Source organism: Monomorium pharaonis, chromosome 7, assembly GCF_013373865.1.
Source record: "Monomorium pharaonis isolate MP-MQ-018 chromosome 7, ASM1337386v2, whole genome shotgun sequence".
NCBI classification, from domain to species: domain Eukaryota; kingdom Metazoa; phylum Arthropoda; class Insecta; order Hymenoptera; family Formicidae; genus Monomorium; species Monomorium pharaonis.
In genome coordinates, this window is record NC_050473.1 from 19,788,437 (window position 1) to 19,806,666 (window position 18,230).

The following is an 18,230-nucleotide window of genomic DNA, read 5'->3' on the forward strand; positions in this document are numbered from 1 at the left end:
CTTTCTCGTGCAGCGTTTACGCAAAAGTGTTTTTTAACCTTCGCATATTTCGTTTTCCCGGTATTTTGAAAATACGGACATTCGTTGCGTTAGGAACATTGTGTTTCTGAAAGATCAATATCGACCTAATATTTGACAAACATTACGTCGGTTAAAATTAAAATGTTTAAAAGATTAAAAAGAAGTTTGATTAAAGGAATTTCTTTGCGAAGATCGCAAAAATACATGGGTCAAAGGAAACATTCTCAATTGAACATCTCGATCGTACAGCGGGGCTCTCGAAGTAATTATCTTTTCTGTAACTGTGTTCTTCGCAAAAAAAGGAGAGAAAACTTTGGTTTCGGATTAAAGCCGAGACGTCGGGAGATCTCTTTGAGGGAAATTCGCCAGAGATGAGGTTCGTGGGAGCGATTATTTTATCGTTCGTTGCCTTCTGGAATTGTCTAGTCGTTATCTTGATGTGGATTTTATTTAGCTTTTCCGTTTACATTGTTTAATTCCATTCTTTTCTCCTCGCTCTGTCTCCCTCGGTTTCTCTTTGCTTCCCTGATGTTTCCTAGGTTCGACAGTGTAAACAGCTTTATCATGTATAATACAATCGGGCGCTTCGGGTGGGTGTATGAATCATGAATGAATATAAAGCGCATACGTCGCGATTGTGTATGTACGTTCGCGCTCGACATGTGTTGTGTGTTACGACTGATATTATCTTCCAAGGTTGGGCGTGCAGTTTGCGGAAATGCATTCCACGTCCTCGCGGGATTAAATCTTCGACGTGTGGTCGCCTACGTGAGCTCCAGAATTTGGAGACAAACCGAAAAGTCCCGAGTGTATACGTCGCGATTCGAATGAGATGTCGCTCTTCTTTGTTTTTCAATAAATTTAATTGAATATATATGAATGTATATAGAATTATAGAGGAAAGCAATGAATTTGGAACAGCACTTTGTTTTCAAACTATACTTATTAAACAACAGCTAAAAAAATAAGTATGAAAACATGAATATAAACTAGAAAGTGTCTTTAATAGTACGATGGTTTTTGTACGAATGTTTTATTTATTTTTTTTTTTTTTAATAATTAATGTTTTCGCGACACGTGTCGAAAAGGCATCTGACGAAATGTACGCTAAATTTAGAATCCGTATATGGTTAACAGTCATTTATACAAATCATTTATACAAAGTATTTACAAGTTAATGTATATGAGAATTTCTAGAAGCCTTTCACTTTGATGTAAAACGATTTTCTTGTCGATTACTCAAAATCTTATGCTGTTTCGCAAGACGCATCATGTAGACGTATATATAAAGATTAGATTTGTTTTAGTAAATATATGAACTGTAAATTTTTTTTTCTTTAATTATCTAGATCATGTTTTTATTGGTATTCGTGCAATGTTGAAATTCCAATTTCACGGAATTGTTCCAATTAACGCACACGTAGTGACTTAAAAAGTGCATTACTAGAGATAAATAAAACAAAAGATTATAAACAAAACAGTTTTAAGAAGCTACAAACATGTAAAATGATGATAATATTATCAATAATATATTTATTATTGTTTAAACTATGCAAAAGAAAATTATGCAAATATAATTTGCACTTTTGATGAATTTATTTTTAGCAGATTTTATATAGAAAAGGGCATGAATAAATAAACTATGGCTTTCTACTTTTTTCTTTATTATCTAAGCAAATTATGTTTTTATCAGTATTTTTACGTGCAATATCTTCTTTCGAGAAATGAGAAAGTAACAAATTGGAAAACTATTCCAATTTCGGTGGTTTTCCTTTATATATATATATATATTTTCTAATATGTACATTTAATATAAAGTATCGATAAAACCGTTATACATCGAAAAGCTTCTAGGAGTCTTTATATACGTTAGTTTGAAATAAAATAATGTATATAAATGATTCGAGTAATAAAAGAAAATATAGCCTTCTATGCCAATTTTGGGATTTAATTTCTCAGGCGTTCATTTATATTGCGAAAACATTAATTATTACAAATTATAAAACTGTTATATTATCTATCTGATAGAAGTTACTTTCTAATTTACGTTTATGTTCTCAAAGTTTTATTTGTAGCTTTTGTTTAAGTAATACTATTAAGTAATACCGAAAACAAAGCGCGGTATGCCAATATTGATGAATTTTCTCTATACATTTACACGTAAATATATATCCATGGAACAGTTTGTCTTTCGTAATATAATAGTTTGATTTTGCTGGTTTCATGATTTTCCTGATTTTCATGACCTGATTTGCACTTAATCGTATTAGTAATTTATTAGTTAATTTTGTAATCCATCGTTGCCTATCGATCATTTTATGACCTAGATACATATGTATATTATTTTGCAATCTGTCATTAAATTTTCGTTTTCTGTGGTAACATTAAATATAAATATTGAGTTCGTAGAAATAGTCTATTATAATATAGAATTTCTCTTATATATTTTGCATTACAACTTGCATCTATTTGTGATATAAAATCATAATTATTTTAGTAAATTATTGCAAAGCAAGAAGAATTTTTAAAAAATTTGAAACATGGAACAATTTAAAACTATTTTATACGATTAACTCGATTTTTTGTTTTTATAATATGAATATTTACATTTTCATATGTTTAAATATTTTCAGTCAAATTGTTCCGTTTTGCAGTGTTTCACGATGAATATATCTAAATAAATTCTATCTATATATTCTTCTTTTATATTTATTTTATTAATCAAATTATTTTTTTAATTTAATCAAGGAGAATCATATATTGTCGACTAGATTGGCCAAATTTATTAATTGCTGTTACAAAACTTTACTTTGTTTATTTTAATTTAGTCTTAAAAATATTTTTTACCGGACAACCTATGGAAATAAAATGTTTTATTCTCAATACGGAAATTCGCACAAAATACCGTTTTTTCATAGTTTCCGGGAAGCAGTTTTGTTCTCGCGCAGAAAAAAAACGGAAGATTATTCAAGAAACAACGCTTAGGTTCTCCCATTAGCTTTGCTACGTATGCACATTCACAGCCGTGACGATTATCTGATTCGTCCAGGTTTCCGACGTGTAGATTTTCGACGATAGGTGCGATTTGTAATATGCGGCGTGCGATTAGGTGAAGCTGCGCAAAATGCTGCCCGACGGCGGCGGCGGCGGCGGCAGCAGCGGTGGTTCCTCGCGACGACGATTGTTCCTCACCGCGGCGACAGATCGTCTCGCCACTTTCGGCTATGTGTCGCGCAAGGGCTGTCGAAGGAAGCTCACACGTGCAAAAGGTACCGTTTGCTAACCTCTCGTGCTCTCGTAACAAATCTCCTTAATCACGGTTGCCAGCCTTTTTGACCAGTGCTCCGCCGGAAATCGATGACTGTTTTGCCGGAGATTGCTGATGGAGACTACTGGATTACTACCAGGCAAATAATTAACTTTCTAAAAGGAGAGGGTTCTGAGGGCCTTTTACCGAAGAAAAACCCATCATCCTGCCGAAGATTGATTGTAAGGGGTTTGCTTTGAGAGAGGTTAACCGGAAAAAGCAAAAAGTCGAAGACCTGGCAAACGTGATTCTAATCCAGTCAAATCAATTTGGACTAACCCGCACTAACTTGACTAATTTTCCGTGGCGACCTTCGGGAATCGTTTTGCGATGTAGAATCTCCTCTGCGAGCTCCGGAAATGATTCCGCGACGGAAACGGCGCACCTTGGAAGCTGAGCCCAATTGAATCGATATAGGCAATACGCTAGCAACTGATGAAGGATGTACGTGTCATATTCTAAAGTGTCATATATTACCAAAAATTTAAAGATCTTATAGATTATTCTGTAATTACGTTTGAACATGATGTTTGAGGTCTGCGTAAAATTTGAAGATAATTAGATAATTCTTTTATTGATTTAAAAGTTATCTATAATTTTTTGTTTGCTCTTGATTCTTATATGCAACGTCACGCTTTATAGTATTTTACTTACAAATTTGATGAGTAAGCATTACGAATTAAATCAAAATTTTTATACATATATTAAAAAAAACTTTCATAAACATTCGTGCGAAAGTACATTTGGATTCACTCGCTCATTTAAAAGTTGGTTAACTAATATTGCAGCAAAATAAGATCATTTTCGCTGTATAAGCCAAATTTTTTTTTCCTGTGTAGTTGGTTTTAAAATTTGGCTAATTATGACTAAAATTTTTCATCGTTGATTAGAAAAAAATATGAAAAAAGCCTACAGTTTTTAAATTTCCGTTATAGTTGGATTGTAGAGAGAGCCAAAATTACTTGTCGGCAAATATACTCGGCACATAAATATCGAGCGTTTAATTAATTTGGGAAACGGTTCGCATATAAATAACTTAATGTTAACGCGCACTTTCATATTAAAATCACCTTCCGCAACACATGCTCGGCGTTCCGGGGGCGTAATCTTTGTGGGACGCATTAAAATAGCGAAAACAAGATAAGACGGATTTCGAGAGATAAAACGAAAGCTCGCGATGACGGTCTATCGATTTTCATCCGCGCGATACATCTATGTTATTTACTTCGCGAAATTTCTGTTGCGTCATGCGCAATCTCAAAGATGTGTCTGCTCCGTTCTAAATTGTAGCAACTGTATTCCACTTGAATTGTATATAGCGCGCCCGAGCAATTAACTTAATCCTCACGAATTGCGCTGTCGAATCGACCAGACATTTCGCGAGATTCATTTTACACCGCTGGCGCTACGCTGTAAACACGTCATTGTTACACTAAAAAGGTTTTTAATATGCTACGTTGAGTGAAATAAAATTAAAATAATTTTATTTTTTTTATATTTAGACCAAGTATTAGAAGAGAGAAAAGGATTATAAATCGCCATTTTGTTTCATTTAAATAACTGTAAATATTTATGTGACATACAATTCTTGTCGATACAAATTTGTTACCCAGAGTTCTATCAATTATGTTATAAGTACAAGTTCTTTGGACATATATATAACATAACGAACAGTAATTAACAATTAACAATAATTAACATAATTAACAAAATTAATAATTTACTCAGGGAAAAAAGGTTACGGTTGTGGAATCTGTCGGGACATATGCAACATCGCCAAATATTCTCTAAATCATTTTTATTTCTAAAATATAAAATTTATACTGTTTTGCAGATTTTGCACGTCAGTATTACAAAAGTATCAATATATATCTTGTATATAGCATTACAGAAATATTAAAAATCTACTCTTAAAAAGGACATAAAATCGATAGTTGAATCTATTGAAATGTTGTCATTGCTTTTCCGTGACGCTGATTGGTTTTCTTAGGGCTGGTTGTTCCAACTTCTTGGTAAACTTACCTATCAGGTAAATATGTGTCTGTCTTTATTTATTTAAGAAAAAATATGAAGATAGACACGTACTTACCATGATAAGTTTACCAAGAAGTTGTAACAACCGGCCCTTACTACGCTAACTTTGAGCGGCTGTCATCGTGGAATCAGCAAATGATAATTTGTATAGATTTGTAATAGATAGCATAAAATAAGACTTTATAATAGATAATAGTTGTTGTAATTTATTTATAAAAAGTATAAAGTAAAAAAAAATTTAATTGTCTGTGATGTCTGGTATATGTAAAAAAAATTTTGCCTCTTGCGAATTTACGCATTGTAGAAGTATTATAAAAATATTATAACAAACAATAAATATCGTAAAAATATAACCAAATTACGTGCGAGGGAATTATAGGATTCAGATTTGCGACACTCACAAGTAACCCTGAACGCGAGTAATATAACTTTACACACTAAATGCATGCAAACATTTCGTCAAACATTAAGTTTATTTACGTTATTTAAAAGCCATATTCAATCCCTTCAAGTTAGACTAAAGAATTAATTAAAAAATTAATATCCGACACATTTTCTCAAAACGGCGTAAAAAAAATACACACTTATGAAACTTTCGGTTATCTGCAATATTGAAATACAGCTTTTATTACGACATAATAAACACTAATGACCAGTGGCCGTGTTATAATGTCCAAACAGCATGTAAAAAAGTAATTTAGACAGTTATCTCCAGAATTCAACACAAAGTATACGAGATATCGTGAATTCCATAAGTCCACATCTAGTCTCCTCTCCCTTTTATCAAAAGTTTATATATATATATATATATATATATATATATATATATGTATGTATATGTATATATATAAAATAAGTTTACTTTAAAAAATGTTTAATATTACTAAATTTAGATATACTCACCAAAACAAAAATAAAATAAAAAATAAAATTATATTAACACTAAATATTTAATTGGTATTGTTTTATTTCGGCAGGTATTACCAAACTTTTTTCAGTGTAAAAAAAACACGTCATTAACCGCATGCGACGGTAATGGGCGTAGAACGAATTAAAATCTTCCATGTTACAACACATAGGAGAAAAAGCGGCTAACAGCGTCGTTAATCCGCGTATGAAAATTTATCGTTACATTTTTCGCAAGTGTAGCAAGCGGCTTTTATTTGAATTCTCTTTTCGCAGCCCGTGCGATTAATATCGCGGAAAGACTTTTGCACTCTGGAAAACTGACGTGGGATCATCTGGATTGAAATATTCGCCGCACCGATGACATAAAATTACGTGCTCGTGATGTAAATCGCTGATATTGCGATAACGCGGATACGAATATTGCGTGATTCGATATCGCGACGCTATCCGAAACGTTTTCTGTTTTACAACGAACACACGTCAATATTTATATTTTCACGTACACTGGTGCCTCAGAATTATTGCTTTCTCTTTCGTTTGGAAATTCTTGACGAGTCTGAAGACGATATCTCTCGGGGACGTTAACCAGTCTCCGTCGTAAACCTACAAAACTTAAAGCTCGTTAACGCGCAACGACACTTAATCTCTTTCGTTAATTTCGAATAAATTTCAGCGCGAGATCCTCGCGCGGTAAAATTTATGGATGGAAGTATAAGGAGAAACGCGGAGGCGGCGGTGCTCCGTCAAATTTTTGTCCATAAAAGGGATCATCGCAATCGCCGTGAGATAATCGACGCGCTCGTGAAGATGACGGGAACAGGGTTCCGACGTGTATACCCATTTTCTCGCGAGCTGTGTACACACGCACCGGCGCGCCGCAAGCGATTAGACGTCTCAGGTATTTCGGGTTCCTCGATCCGTCTCGATCGTTCCTTCCCGAAGCGGCCGGCAGTTCCGCCGCGGCCAACGCCCGCAGTCGTCATCGCGATCGAGCCACGATTAACCTCGGGGCGATTCCGGAATCTCGTGGATATGGCTGATAGAGATTTCTACGACACCGGTGGTGATCTGCAATCGCCCGGCGTCGCCGTCGTCGCGGCCGCCGCGCTCGAACTCGCGTTGTCCCTTGACGCGCGGAACTTTTCTAGGTCGACGGAGAGGCATTTAGGTAAGAGGCTTGCGGAGAGTCGCGCGAGTCCCGGGAGATTACCTGGGGAAAACCTGAGAGAAATCTGGAGAATTTTCCGGGAACTCACTTTTTACTCCTGAGAATCGCGGATTTTACTATATGCAACGTGAAAATGTTGGCGATTTTACTTTTAAATTCGAATTTCGTCACTCTTTCTCAAAATTGTTTCTTTGATCATTTCTTCCCGATAGTGCGACATTGATTAGCATTTATGATCAATTTGATCGTTTTATTTCCCACACAGTAAAATATCTGAGAACAGACCGGTATTTACCCTTGGGAAAAGAAACTTAAAGTACTTTAGATTAACTTTTTAGGTATCTTGAATTACCTAAAAATTTCTTCAGTAAACTTTTACATTTGTAAGGTAATTTTTAAAACTTTAACTTCATTTAAAGGCCGGTATTCATAGTCAAATCTTATTTCAAGATTGTCTCAAGCAATGTTTTAAGATGCTAATACGGCTCTGTGATTAGTTGATGGCATCTTAAGACGGTACTTAAAATGGTCTTAAATATAAGACCCAAGTATGAATACCAGCTAAAGTAAATTTCCTAAGGGTATAGTCCGTTTTTAAATATAAGATTGTCTCAAATTTCTTTTCTCTGTAGCCAATAAAATGATTTGTACGATATTTAAAGATGAACTCAAGATGATAAATATAAGAACGAACTATGGATATCGGCCTTCAGATATCTTTGTGCCCACAATTTTAAATCAATCTTAAGATATCTTATTGTCAGATATTCATAGAATATTTGCAGGACGTCACATTACTTGATATCACGTATTACCTCTGTAAAAGAATATTTCTGCAACATTTGTACATTATGGTATTAATATCAAACTTTCTGTTATATTTAAGTTTGTTTTATGTGTTTATCTTAAGATATATTTTGTAATCAATAAGATCAATTATACAACATATCTTAAAATAAACTTTAGACTATTTTAAATATAAGAATTAAAGATAAGACTAAATATAAGAATCAGATATCACAGCTGAAATAGAATTGCCGCGACTTTTTAGTATCTTGAAAATATTTTAGAAATATCCTTAAAATACTTTGTGTGCTGTATGCAACAGATATTCTAACATTGGGTTATTTTCAAAAAAATGTGATGTATTTTGCTTTGTGGATTCATGATTTATTTCTCGATGAAAATAATGCGTTTATAAGATGTATGCTTAAATGTTGAGTAGATATGTTTCAATTAAGTTTTAAAGCATTTTTTGAATTGTTTATAAGATAGAAATTTAAACATGAAACTGTTCATCGGATATTATGTTTGAACGTTTTTTAAAAGTATGTAAAGTGTTATTGTCAACAGAAGATTAACTAAGTGTTACAACGTGCTTCAAAATAGCCTAAAAGACATTAATTCTTCATAAACAATGTAACCATCGACAACTCTTTATAAACTCTTCATAAACTAAAATAAACACAATTTTACGATAAAATTTTTGTCAGAAAATTGTTTATAATTTATTATTTTTTAAAATACTTTTTCAAATTTAATATTCAAACTTAAGAAGGTTCTTCAGGTTAAAAAAGTGAAAGCGAGTCATAACTTCTTATTCGTATCTATCTTTTAATAAAAAAGGTTTGGCATTGTCACCTTTAAAATAATCAATAATGAACTTTAAACAATAAAAACGATAATTTTTTTATTGAAAAATGTTTTGTATAATACAGACAGATGTTGATGCGGAAAAATTGAAAAGAATTATTTGTAATGATTTAAATGTAATAACAAAGCATATTGTCACTAGTATGATGTTATATTTAAAAAGAATTGTATAATTTATCAACATTTTATATTTTTATACGAAAGTGATATGGTAAAATTTTATTTTTTAAAATATTCTTTTGTTTTTAAACATTTTTTAAACTCTATTTTTTAATAAATGTAGTAATTCAAAATTTTTATTTTAATAGAGTAAAGCTTTTAGATTATTTCAAAATTTTTATTTTAATTACATTTAAACTTTTCCTTCTAAGACTATACTATTTTAGAAAGTTAAATTTTAAGTTTAACGGAAATTATATGGTGAAGAAACTAAAATAAAAATCAGAAATATATATATGTATATATAAATTTCACAAATTTTTAAAAATTAAATCAAATTTTATATATTAGGTGAAAAATTGAAGACATTAAGTAGCTTTTTTTGTAATTTTATGATTAACATTAAAAGCTATAATAAAATAAATTTATTTTAAAGTTGCATTAAAAAAATCTTTTGCGTAAAATGTTTTAATAAAATTCTTGATAAATTCTAAAAAAAAGTCTCAGAGGATTTTTTTTATAAAATTTGAGTAAATACCTTGAGTTCGTGCAATAAATTTGGCGCATTTATTTTCACGATATTGACTTTTCACAAGATTTTTCACATTCTTAACATACAAAGTAAGAATTTATACATTAAAAATTTCATATGTAAATTTATATGTAAAGTTTGGTTATTTTTATGCAAAAATTTTAATATTTTATTCATGTATGTATGTTTATATGACGTTTGTTATGAATGTAATTTGTGGACATAGGGTTAATATTTTCCTCCAAGATACAAAGAGATAAATTATATGTTTCATGACATAAACATTGAAAGGATTAAAGCATACATTCGCATATAGACTCCAATTATATGGGTTCGGTGAGTGTATTTTAATCCTTTTGAGTTAAATATCGCGTGAAGAGATGCTGAAATGTATTTCTCATTGTTTAGTGTGTGTACAATATAAAGTGAAAAGGCTTTTATTTTCAAACCGCGCACAATGCTACATATACTTTTTCACGATCGATCTCGCGTGTGCTCGTGTAGTAAAGTACAAAGTGTAATTAAAATGCCACAATGTAATTAACCAGTTAAACTATCGTTATGGTGTAAATAGGAGCTGTGTACTGTGCAACGAAAAAAACTGTGGCGACATTATTAAATTAGATATAGCGCTTTCATTGCGCATATTAGTTTTAAGACGATGTAACATTTATTTTTTCTGAAATTATAATTTACACGATGAATAAATTCAAGGTATGAATTGATGCGTCGCGTATAAAAATCATCTTTATATCCTTATTAATTAGCGTAAAGTTTATTCGATATGCCCGTGAAAAAAATAAAATCGTGACGGTCAAACCTTGAAAGTACAATTAAAAAGGAATTATACATGTATTTAATTAATATTAATTAAATATATTTAATTAAATACACGGATATTTTAACACAGAATTCGTACATTTTTAAACAGTGTCAGGTATAAGGAAATGTGCGTTAAAATTACCTGTGCCATGTGCTCGCTATAAATATCAATCGAAACTTTATTATAGCTCAAAGCTTTTAATGCCGCCCCGAACCGCAGGCTGCTATATTCTGTAAAATCTAGTTAATAATTCTGAATCACCGAAGCTTAATTAACAGCCTTTCTCAGTCCGCAATGCTGGCATGTGAGACTGTTCGTAGTTACTCTGCTTCCGCTCTTTTCTATTTTCTTTTCTGTTGAATGTTACTTTGTTACTTGGTATAAAATGTTATATAATATCGGTTAATATCACAAATATCTTCATCTTTTTCACGTAAAGTATACTTATTAACGAAGAAAAAGATAGCAACGTAAAAAGTTAAGAGTTAATTTTCTAACGGCGTTTACCTAAACTCGTAACTTGAGATTGAGATTGAGATTGGATTGAAACTTGACCAATCAAAGCAAAAGTCACGAAACTTGAGATTGGTTTTCTCTCTTCTTTATTAAACTTTAATTCAATCTCAATCTGAGCTTCCAGTTTATTACGTGAAACTGCGTCGGCTTAACGTGTTACGTAAAATAATAAAATGCAAATTTTTTATCAAAACAGTAAAAAGTAACGGAAGGCTCGATAGGGCCGAATAAAACGCTTTATTTCGAAGATTTTGAATAGTAGCAGATTTTTTTTATAAAGTTGGGCGGGGGGAGTGGCGATTTTATGGAAACGTCAAGCACAAACACAGGATTTGGCGTATCTTTGCAGTGCTGAGGATGCTGACACCGAGGCAAGCGGGGCCGGTGGGCCCCGAGGAGATCGGGAACGAGCCCGGTGACAAGGGTGCGGGCAACGCGAGGAGCGGCTCGATCACCCCGGGCGACTATGAGAACGGCGACAACTCGAAAGAGTTTCTGTCGAGCAACAGGACCGGCAGGAGAAACGCGTTGCCGGATATCCATGGCCGACACGCTAAGACCGGCCTCTCTGATCTGTCGGACCGTTTCGAGGAACTGTCCACTCACCCAGGTGCCGATCCACCTTCCTTTGCTGCTCCGAACGGGCCAAACTGTAAAGTTATCTAATAAGACATTTTTTGTTATCAGTGCGCCAAAAGTATAATCCCTTTCGCGTCACTTTTTCGTGCGCAAAGTTGTCGATTTCAACACTTTAACATTGTTACACATTTTTTGCTTTCTAATAAATTGTAGTGAAAAACTTTCCAGCATGGCTATCTGCACGTTTGATCATTTTTCCTTTGCCTCGTTACCACGTTTGCATGCAGGTCAGCTCACGACACGCATACGGTAACTTCCGCGGAATTATCGACACTTCGTCACTTTCCCGAATCTAACCTATTAATTCGTGAGGGTTCAAAAACACTCAAAGACCACTCTTCGACGCACTGGTAATAAAAAGTACGGTGTGCAGCACGTGCAGATTGACTTTTTCCTATTCGTGAACGCACTCGTGATGGAAAAGCCGACCTTCCGCACTTGTTACACAATGTATTATTTTAAAGTTTATATGAAATCACAAATTAGGAAATATCAACGTGGTCCAGCTGTGCCTGAATGAGGTTCATTCTCAATTCTGTTTTCACATATATATCGGTCTATATTTCCTCCTATCATAAAATATTTTATCTATTTCACCCAGGCGTGCATTAATTTACCAGAATGTTACAAAATAAAAAAACCTCGCACTCTTTCTTACTCTGGATAAAGAAATATTATGTTTCTAATGTTTATTTTTGTTTTCGATGTTGCTCCTGTTAAACGTGAATCTAGATCGCTCAAGGCCCTGTGTGTTACAGATCATCCTACCAACAGCGGGCAGGATCCGAACATACCGAGCACCTCGAAACAACACGGCTGACATGTTCGCGGAGCTTCGTAGCGGGTTTCGCGACATACTGGGCCTTTTCATCACCGACGACGACGACAACGATGACGATGAGGAAGCACGTGTCGTTTCTACAAAGTCCTCTTACGGTCTTTGACTAGTGTCACTGCGATGGAATGCATCGATAAACGCGTTAAGCGACGAATTAAACGCGCGTTTTGATTTGTTTATTAAGGATTAAAAGAAAAATACCTGACGAGAGGCCGACTGAGTTTGGGCTCAAAAGAAACCAATGGGAAATTTGTAAGATTTAGATGCAGGAGATTGCCATATCGTAAGATTTGCTCCCGCTTTTGCAGGTGAATGTTACAAATTATGGATGTGTCTCGCTCGTACAATGAATTTTTCAAATAGGGATTCAAAGGGAACCAATGACCTTTTTACCGTTAAGGTAAGATTAATCCGTGACTCGAATAAAGAAATACCAACAGACTTAGGTGGCGAAACGTTCTTTCGTCAGATAAGAAGTCCAGTAATTTGTGTAGAACATTAGAATCATGCGCGACTATCTTCTTGGATTAAAAGCGAGGTACGCTTTGTTTTGTTAGTGAACCAAAAACAGATTAATAAGTGCTGATTTTTAATATGTACAATATCCATTAACTGTAATCTAATTTCTTCTTCTTTTTGTTGTTACTGAAATACGAGCTAAAAAAGTGAAATTTCAGAAGTGTTTTTCAGTATTTTCTACGTTAAATAAATGATGGACGGACATATTTCTGTATATTCTGTTAGAATTGTAACATATTCCGTATTAAAACTGACAAAGTAAATATTGAAGTTAAATTCGCTGAATGTGATATGATATTTGGCTCGGCTTCTGCTTTGTTAATAACAACGCCGTTTTAAAAATACAGCGGTTACGTGTATGCGCGCGTGTGTATGTGTGCGTGTGTATGCGATACGTATTTTTAATAAAATTTCTATAAAAACCCTTTTTATTTTGTATTACGCGATTATTAATTGAAATACTACGAGGAAAAGGAGCCAATGAGAAACGTGCCATCAAGAAAACTCGTTAAATCAATTTAGAATTTTTCACTTTGTGCTGTTGTTAAATTTTTAAATTTCCGCCCTACGTGCACCTACAGCGGGTGAAACTGAACTGTGAACGCTTTTAATAATCCAACAGCGGCATTGATATTAATGCACAGTGTATCCGTGATATAAATACGAGTATTAATTAAATTATATTACTGTAGGATTACTAAGTCCTTACCTAAAAAGTTAACGTGCTTCATGGCGCGTCACAGTACAGTAATGTATAAGAGTGTCCTACATCACGTTAAATCCCGAGATCCTTAATTCCGGCCCGTAATTTCATTCAGATTCGTTTGTCAGTGTCTTGGTTGCAACAGGAGTCAGGTTGCAGCGTAAACGACGGCCTCGTACGAGAATGCTCGCCAACGAAACGTCAACTCGGGCGCCGGACAATCTGTCTGACTGTAAGTGAGATTTAATGCAGATTTAATTCTCCAGGACGCTTTCGACGAGACGCGACTCGTTTTTTTTTTCAAATAGGATCTTGTCGATTCCTTAAACTCCCGCGTCGAGGGAATACTCGAGGATGACGGCTTTTTTTCGAATTCTTGGAAGGAAAACTCGGAGAGAAATGTCTCGGAGCGGGAGCGAAATTAACTGAACGAGCCGTCTCACGGCCGTAATTTCTCCTTTAAACGTTTATCGTGGAAATGTAAATCGCACGCTCTCGCGACGTTTAAGTTATGAATCGCCAGTGTTACGGCGTAATTTTATTAAACGTCGCAAGTTTACCTAAGCTGCTCCGTTGCCGCGTGATTATCCGTTCTTTCATTAAACGTTGCGCGGCAACGTTGACGGCGGCTGGTGAAAAATTTTCTCAGAATTTTTATGTAAATTTCAGAATTTTCTATATAATTTTGTAATTTTTTTCAGAAAATCTCTCGGACTTTTTATACGAATTGGAGATGTTGAGAAAGCATGTTTTCTATTCTCCGAATCTCGTAGAGTGAAAATGGAGCTTGTACAATTATTCGAATAATTTATTACTTTATAAGAGTTAAAATTCATTTCTGATAGAACTAGAATTCGGATAGTAACTAGTTAAAAAGTTGAAAGTTAATAATACAGTTTTAAAAAGTTAATCATTTTTAACTTAATTTAGTTAATTTTAAATAATTTAACTTTTTAACTTTAACTAGTTATTTTTGAAACTTTAATTCATGACACTTTTTTTCTAAATTAAAAATTTTATTTGTGCAAAAAAGTTATTAAAGAAGAAATACATTTTTGTACAAAAACAATATTTTTGGTTACTTCATATAAACTTAACTTACAAATAATATATTAAGTGTATTTGATGATCGATATTATAACTTTGTTGGTAATCTAACTTATAATTTTTAATTTAATATAAATAATGCTTCTCAAAATTAACTTTACTTTAACTTGAGTTAATTTAATCTTAACTTAACTTTAACCGAGTTAATTTTTTGTTTATATAACTTTTAACTTAAAGAAATCCAAGTAACTTTAACTTTAACGGAATTTAGTTAAAAGAATATATTAACTTACCCAATCCTGGATAAAATTGAAGGATTCTTATAGAAGTGATTTTTTACTCCTATTAGAAAATCACTTGAATAAATTGGACAAGCTCAAGTTCTACTCTTTTAGAGACTATATTAAAGAGATTTAGAGAGTAGAATTTCTAATATATATTTTTAATAATATAAAGTCTAAAATATATCCTAAGATCTTCAAGATCTCCGATTTTCTAATTTCTGACCAAAAAATTTTGCAAAAAGCTTATTTTTTGAAAATTGTATAGAATGTGAGAAATCCTCAGAGAAATATCTCAGAGTTCACACGTACGAGAAATTCTGAGAAAAGATGCGAATATTCTCTCGGTATTTCTGAAAAGCGTTTCAATTCGTGTAGACGCTGAGAAAAATTTTTCACCGAAGAGCGACGCATTTTTAGCGGCCGATACGGCGATTTTGTACAGGTCGAGGAATCGGAGGCAGGCACCGTGTAATGGCGCGCGACGAGCGGACGTGTACATACATGTAGATTATTATATCCCCGGGTGATACAGTTTCAATTCGCGGTTGTCCTAGATTTTCACGAACATGCGTATGGGTATAAGCTTAGTTAAGTTAATCAATAAGGTTTATGCTTAACGTACGATTAAATCTGTACATATAGGGGCGAGCCGTTCGACGGGCGTTTGCGTTTCGCTTTTTCCCTCCTCTGCGCCGTGGACAAACGAAAGTTCGGATTTAGGGACTCGGGCGAGAAGCGCGACAGGGTACGGATCTCACCTGTGACATAAATAAACATTTTCGGACAGTTGCGTCGTCTGCGACGATCGCCTCCCCCGAGGGCATTCGTCTTTATTCGCGTTTCGAGGGAGGTGGAGAGACGCGCGTTTCGTGCAGCTTGGCAAAAACCGACGCTCCGGCGATCAAAGTTAACCGATATTTGTCCGATAAGGATCGACCCGGGAGCGCAGAATCGCCGAGTATTTGCCGAGTATCGCTAACAATAAACCCGATAAGTAATTCCGCGCGCGCGTGTGTGTATATGTGTGTGTGTGTGTGTGTGATGAGCGACAATTGATTAAAATGATCTCTCTAATCAGACTCGTGTGTTGCGCTATCTAATCGCGCGGTGTTTATAACTCTTAAGAGTCGACCGCGTTTTTTTTTAGCGCCGGAAAGGGCGGAGGGGAAAGGGAGATCCTAGCGTGGATAACGTGTTTTTCACCTGCGTACCTGCTTTTCGTAGTCAATAACGATAATCGCGCGCCGGCCGGCGAGATAACGGGCCGGTCAACGTTGTAAACGGGTGTGTTTGTACGATAAAGAGAGAGAGAGAAAACTAGGGGGGAAAAAAAAAACCAATAATAAAGCGGATTGAAAGAGACCCGCAGATCCACTTGATAGACGCCGACGGTGTATCCGCGATTAGTATATCGGCGCAAAATGATTTCCGTGCCGGCGACGTCGACGATCCGGGGTGCGCGATAAATGCCGCGTGGCACGTGCGCGCCCGCGCAATTATCGCGCCCTCCCCCGCGCGCGATAACACCGGTCTACGATGATGCCCGCCATGCAAGTTATTGTTAAAAAATAAACGCGGGGATCGATCGCGCGGCGCGAACCCGCGCGCTGATCCCTCGTTGGCCTTTGTGCGTGAGCGTAGTTATTCCGCCCGCGCGGGCGGCGGGGAGGATCGATGTAAAACGTATGTACGTTACTTCTACCCCCGTGGGAACACAATACAGTTTTGATTTCTAATACGTGCAAATTCTCTTTACTCGTCGCAATCCGATTTCCTTCCTCCCCCGCCCTTCCCTGAACCCATCTCGCGGAAGATGTGTATTGAGAGAAATGTTTTGTATTAGCAGTCGGATACGTTTGGTTGACGTACGGGTAATGAAATAATATCATTGTGTTAAGAGGTTGCTTGTCTATGCTCAAAATATATTTTTGAAATGGCAGGACTTTTTAATTAACCCTTTCAGTGCCAGGAAATGATTTATAAAGTGACAATTTCAACGTAGAGAATAATTATTTTTAATAATATTCGTCACAAGATTAAAAGTAAAAATTGTCATTTTTAATTTTTCTACAGACGTCCGAGAAACCAGACGCGTTGGCACTTTGTGCATCCGGCTGCTAATACAAAACGTTTTTCTCTTAATTTTGTATTTTCTATCTCAGAATTGCATACACTCGAGCAGCTCGCTTGGCTGAAATCAGCTCTTGTCGCTTACTCGAGTGAAATCCGAATTAAATATGCCTTTTAACTGTCATCTGAAATCCAACGAGAAGATAAGGCACTCGAGTTGCCGCCGAGATAAAGATTATTAGATTTGGCGACAGATCGTTCAATTCATTATTTTATCACGCTCGCTTATTATTTACTTTATATTACGCTGTTATAAAAGCATTTTCTTATTTTTTAAAATTTCTTTTTACAAAATTTTTTACAAAGTATAAGCGACATTAGATTGAACGTCAGATTACTCGGTTTATTATTTTATCACGCTTTATTATTGTTTACTTTGTTGTGTCGTCGCAAAAATAATTTCCTGTAACATTTTTTATGCAGAAAAGAATTTTTTTACAAGACTTGGCAAACTAAGCGATTAGTAGATTGCTTAGTTAATAACTTATTACTTGTTACATTATTATGCTATATATTGTCACTGAGAGAAAAGTGTTTAAGTGACTATAATTGCATTATAATTTTTCAAAAATGTTATTTTTGTAATTATTATTATTGTTAGTTTATATTTATAAATTTATTAAATATGAAAAAATTTTACTATAATTAAAATAATTTTCAATATTAACATAATAAAATATTAAGAGAGACAGAGAAGAAGAGAAACATGAAAAGAAATAAACATTTCTATATAGTAAAGCCAATTACAATTATACTAAATATAATTTATTTAACATTTGTATATTATTTAATATAGCTAATAACTAATATCTATAATTTACTAATAGATACACTTTTTTGAATAACTAATAAATAAATAAAATATATATAGTACAAAAAATGACTATAAATTATAGTCACATTATATGATAAGCATCTCTTTTTTTATAATGATCGTAAAAGTATTTC

General features: G+C 34.2%; 1 protein-coding gene across 2 annotated transcripts; it reads left to right on the forward strand.

Moving 5' to 3' along the window:
• Nucleotides 1-2,581: 2,581 nt before the first annotated feature.
• On the forward strand, nt 2,582-16,890 carry LOC105833469. Of its 2 annotated transcripts, none has more exons than XM_036289415.1 (3): nt 2,582-3,290; nt 11,472-11,774; nt 12,520-16,890. In XM_036289415.1, exons 1-3 carry the CDS (start codon nt 3,146-3,148, stop codon nt 12,579-12,581), a joined length of 510 nt encoding a protein of 169 aa, XP_036145308.1. In that variant the 5' UTR covers nt 2,582-3,145; the 3' UTR covers nt 12,582-16,890. The 2 variants fall into 2 exon arrangements, with proteins under 2 accessions (XP_036145308.1, XP_012530685.2); XM_012675231.3 differs by having other exon boundaries at nt 2,588-3,290; nt 11,472-11,732.
• The last annotated feature ends 1,340 nt before the right edge of the window (nt 16,891-18,230 follow it).

What these genes read in the sequence shown, in the direction of transcription:
- LOC105833469 (XM_036289415.1), top strand. Translation starts at nt 3,146, where the DNA reads ATGCTGCCCGACGGCGGCGGCGGCGGCGGCAGCAGCGGTGGTTCCTCG. An exon ending in GAAGCTCACACGTGCAAAAG is followed by an intron (nt 3,291 to 11,471) that starts GTACCGTTTGCT and finishes GTATCTTTGCAG; the next exon opens with TGCTGAGGATGCTGACACCG. An exon ending in TGCTCCGAACGGGCCAAACT is followed by an intron (nt 11,775 to 12,519) that starts GTAAAGTTATCT and finishes TGTGTGTTACAG; the next exon opens with ATCATCCTACCAACAGCGGG.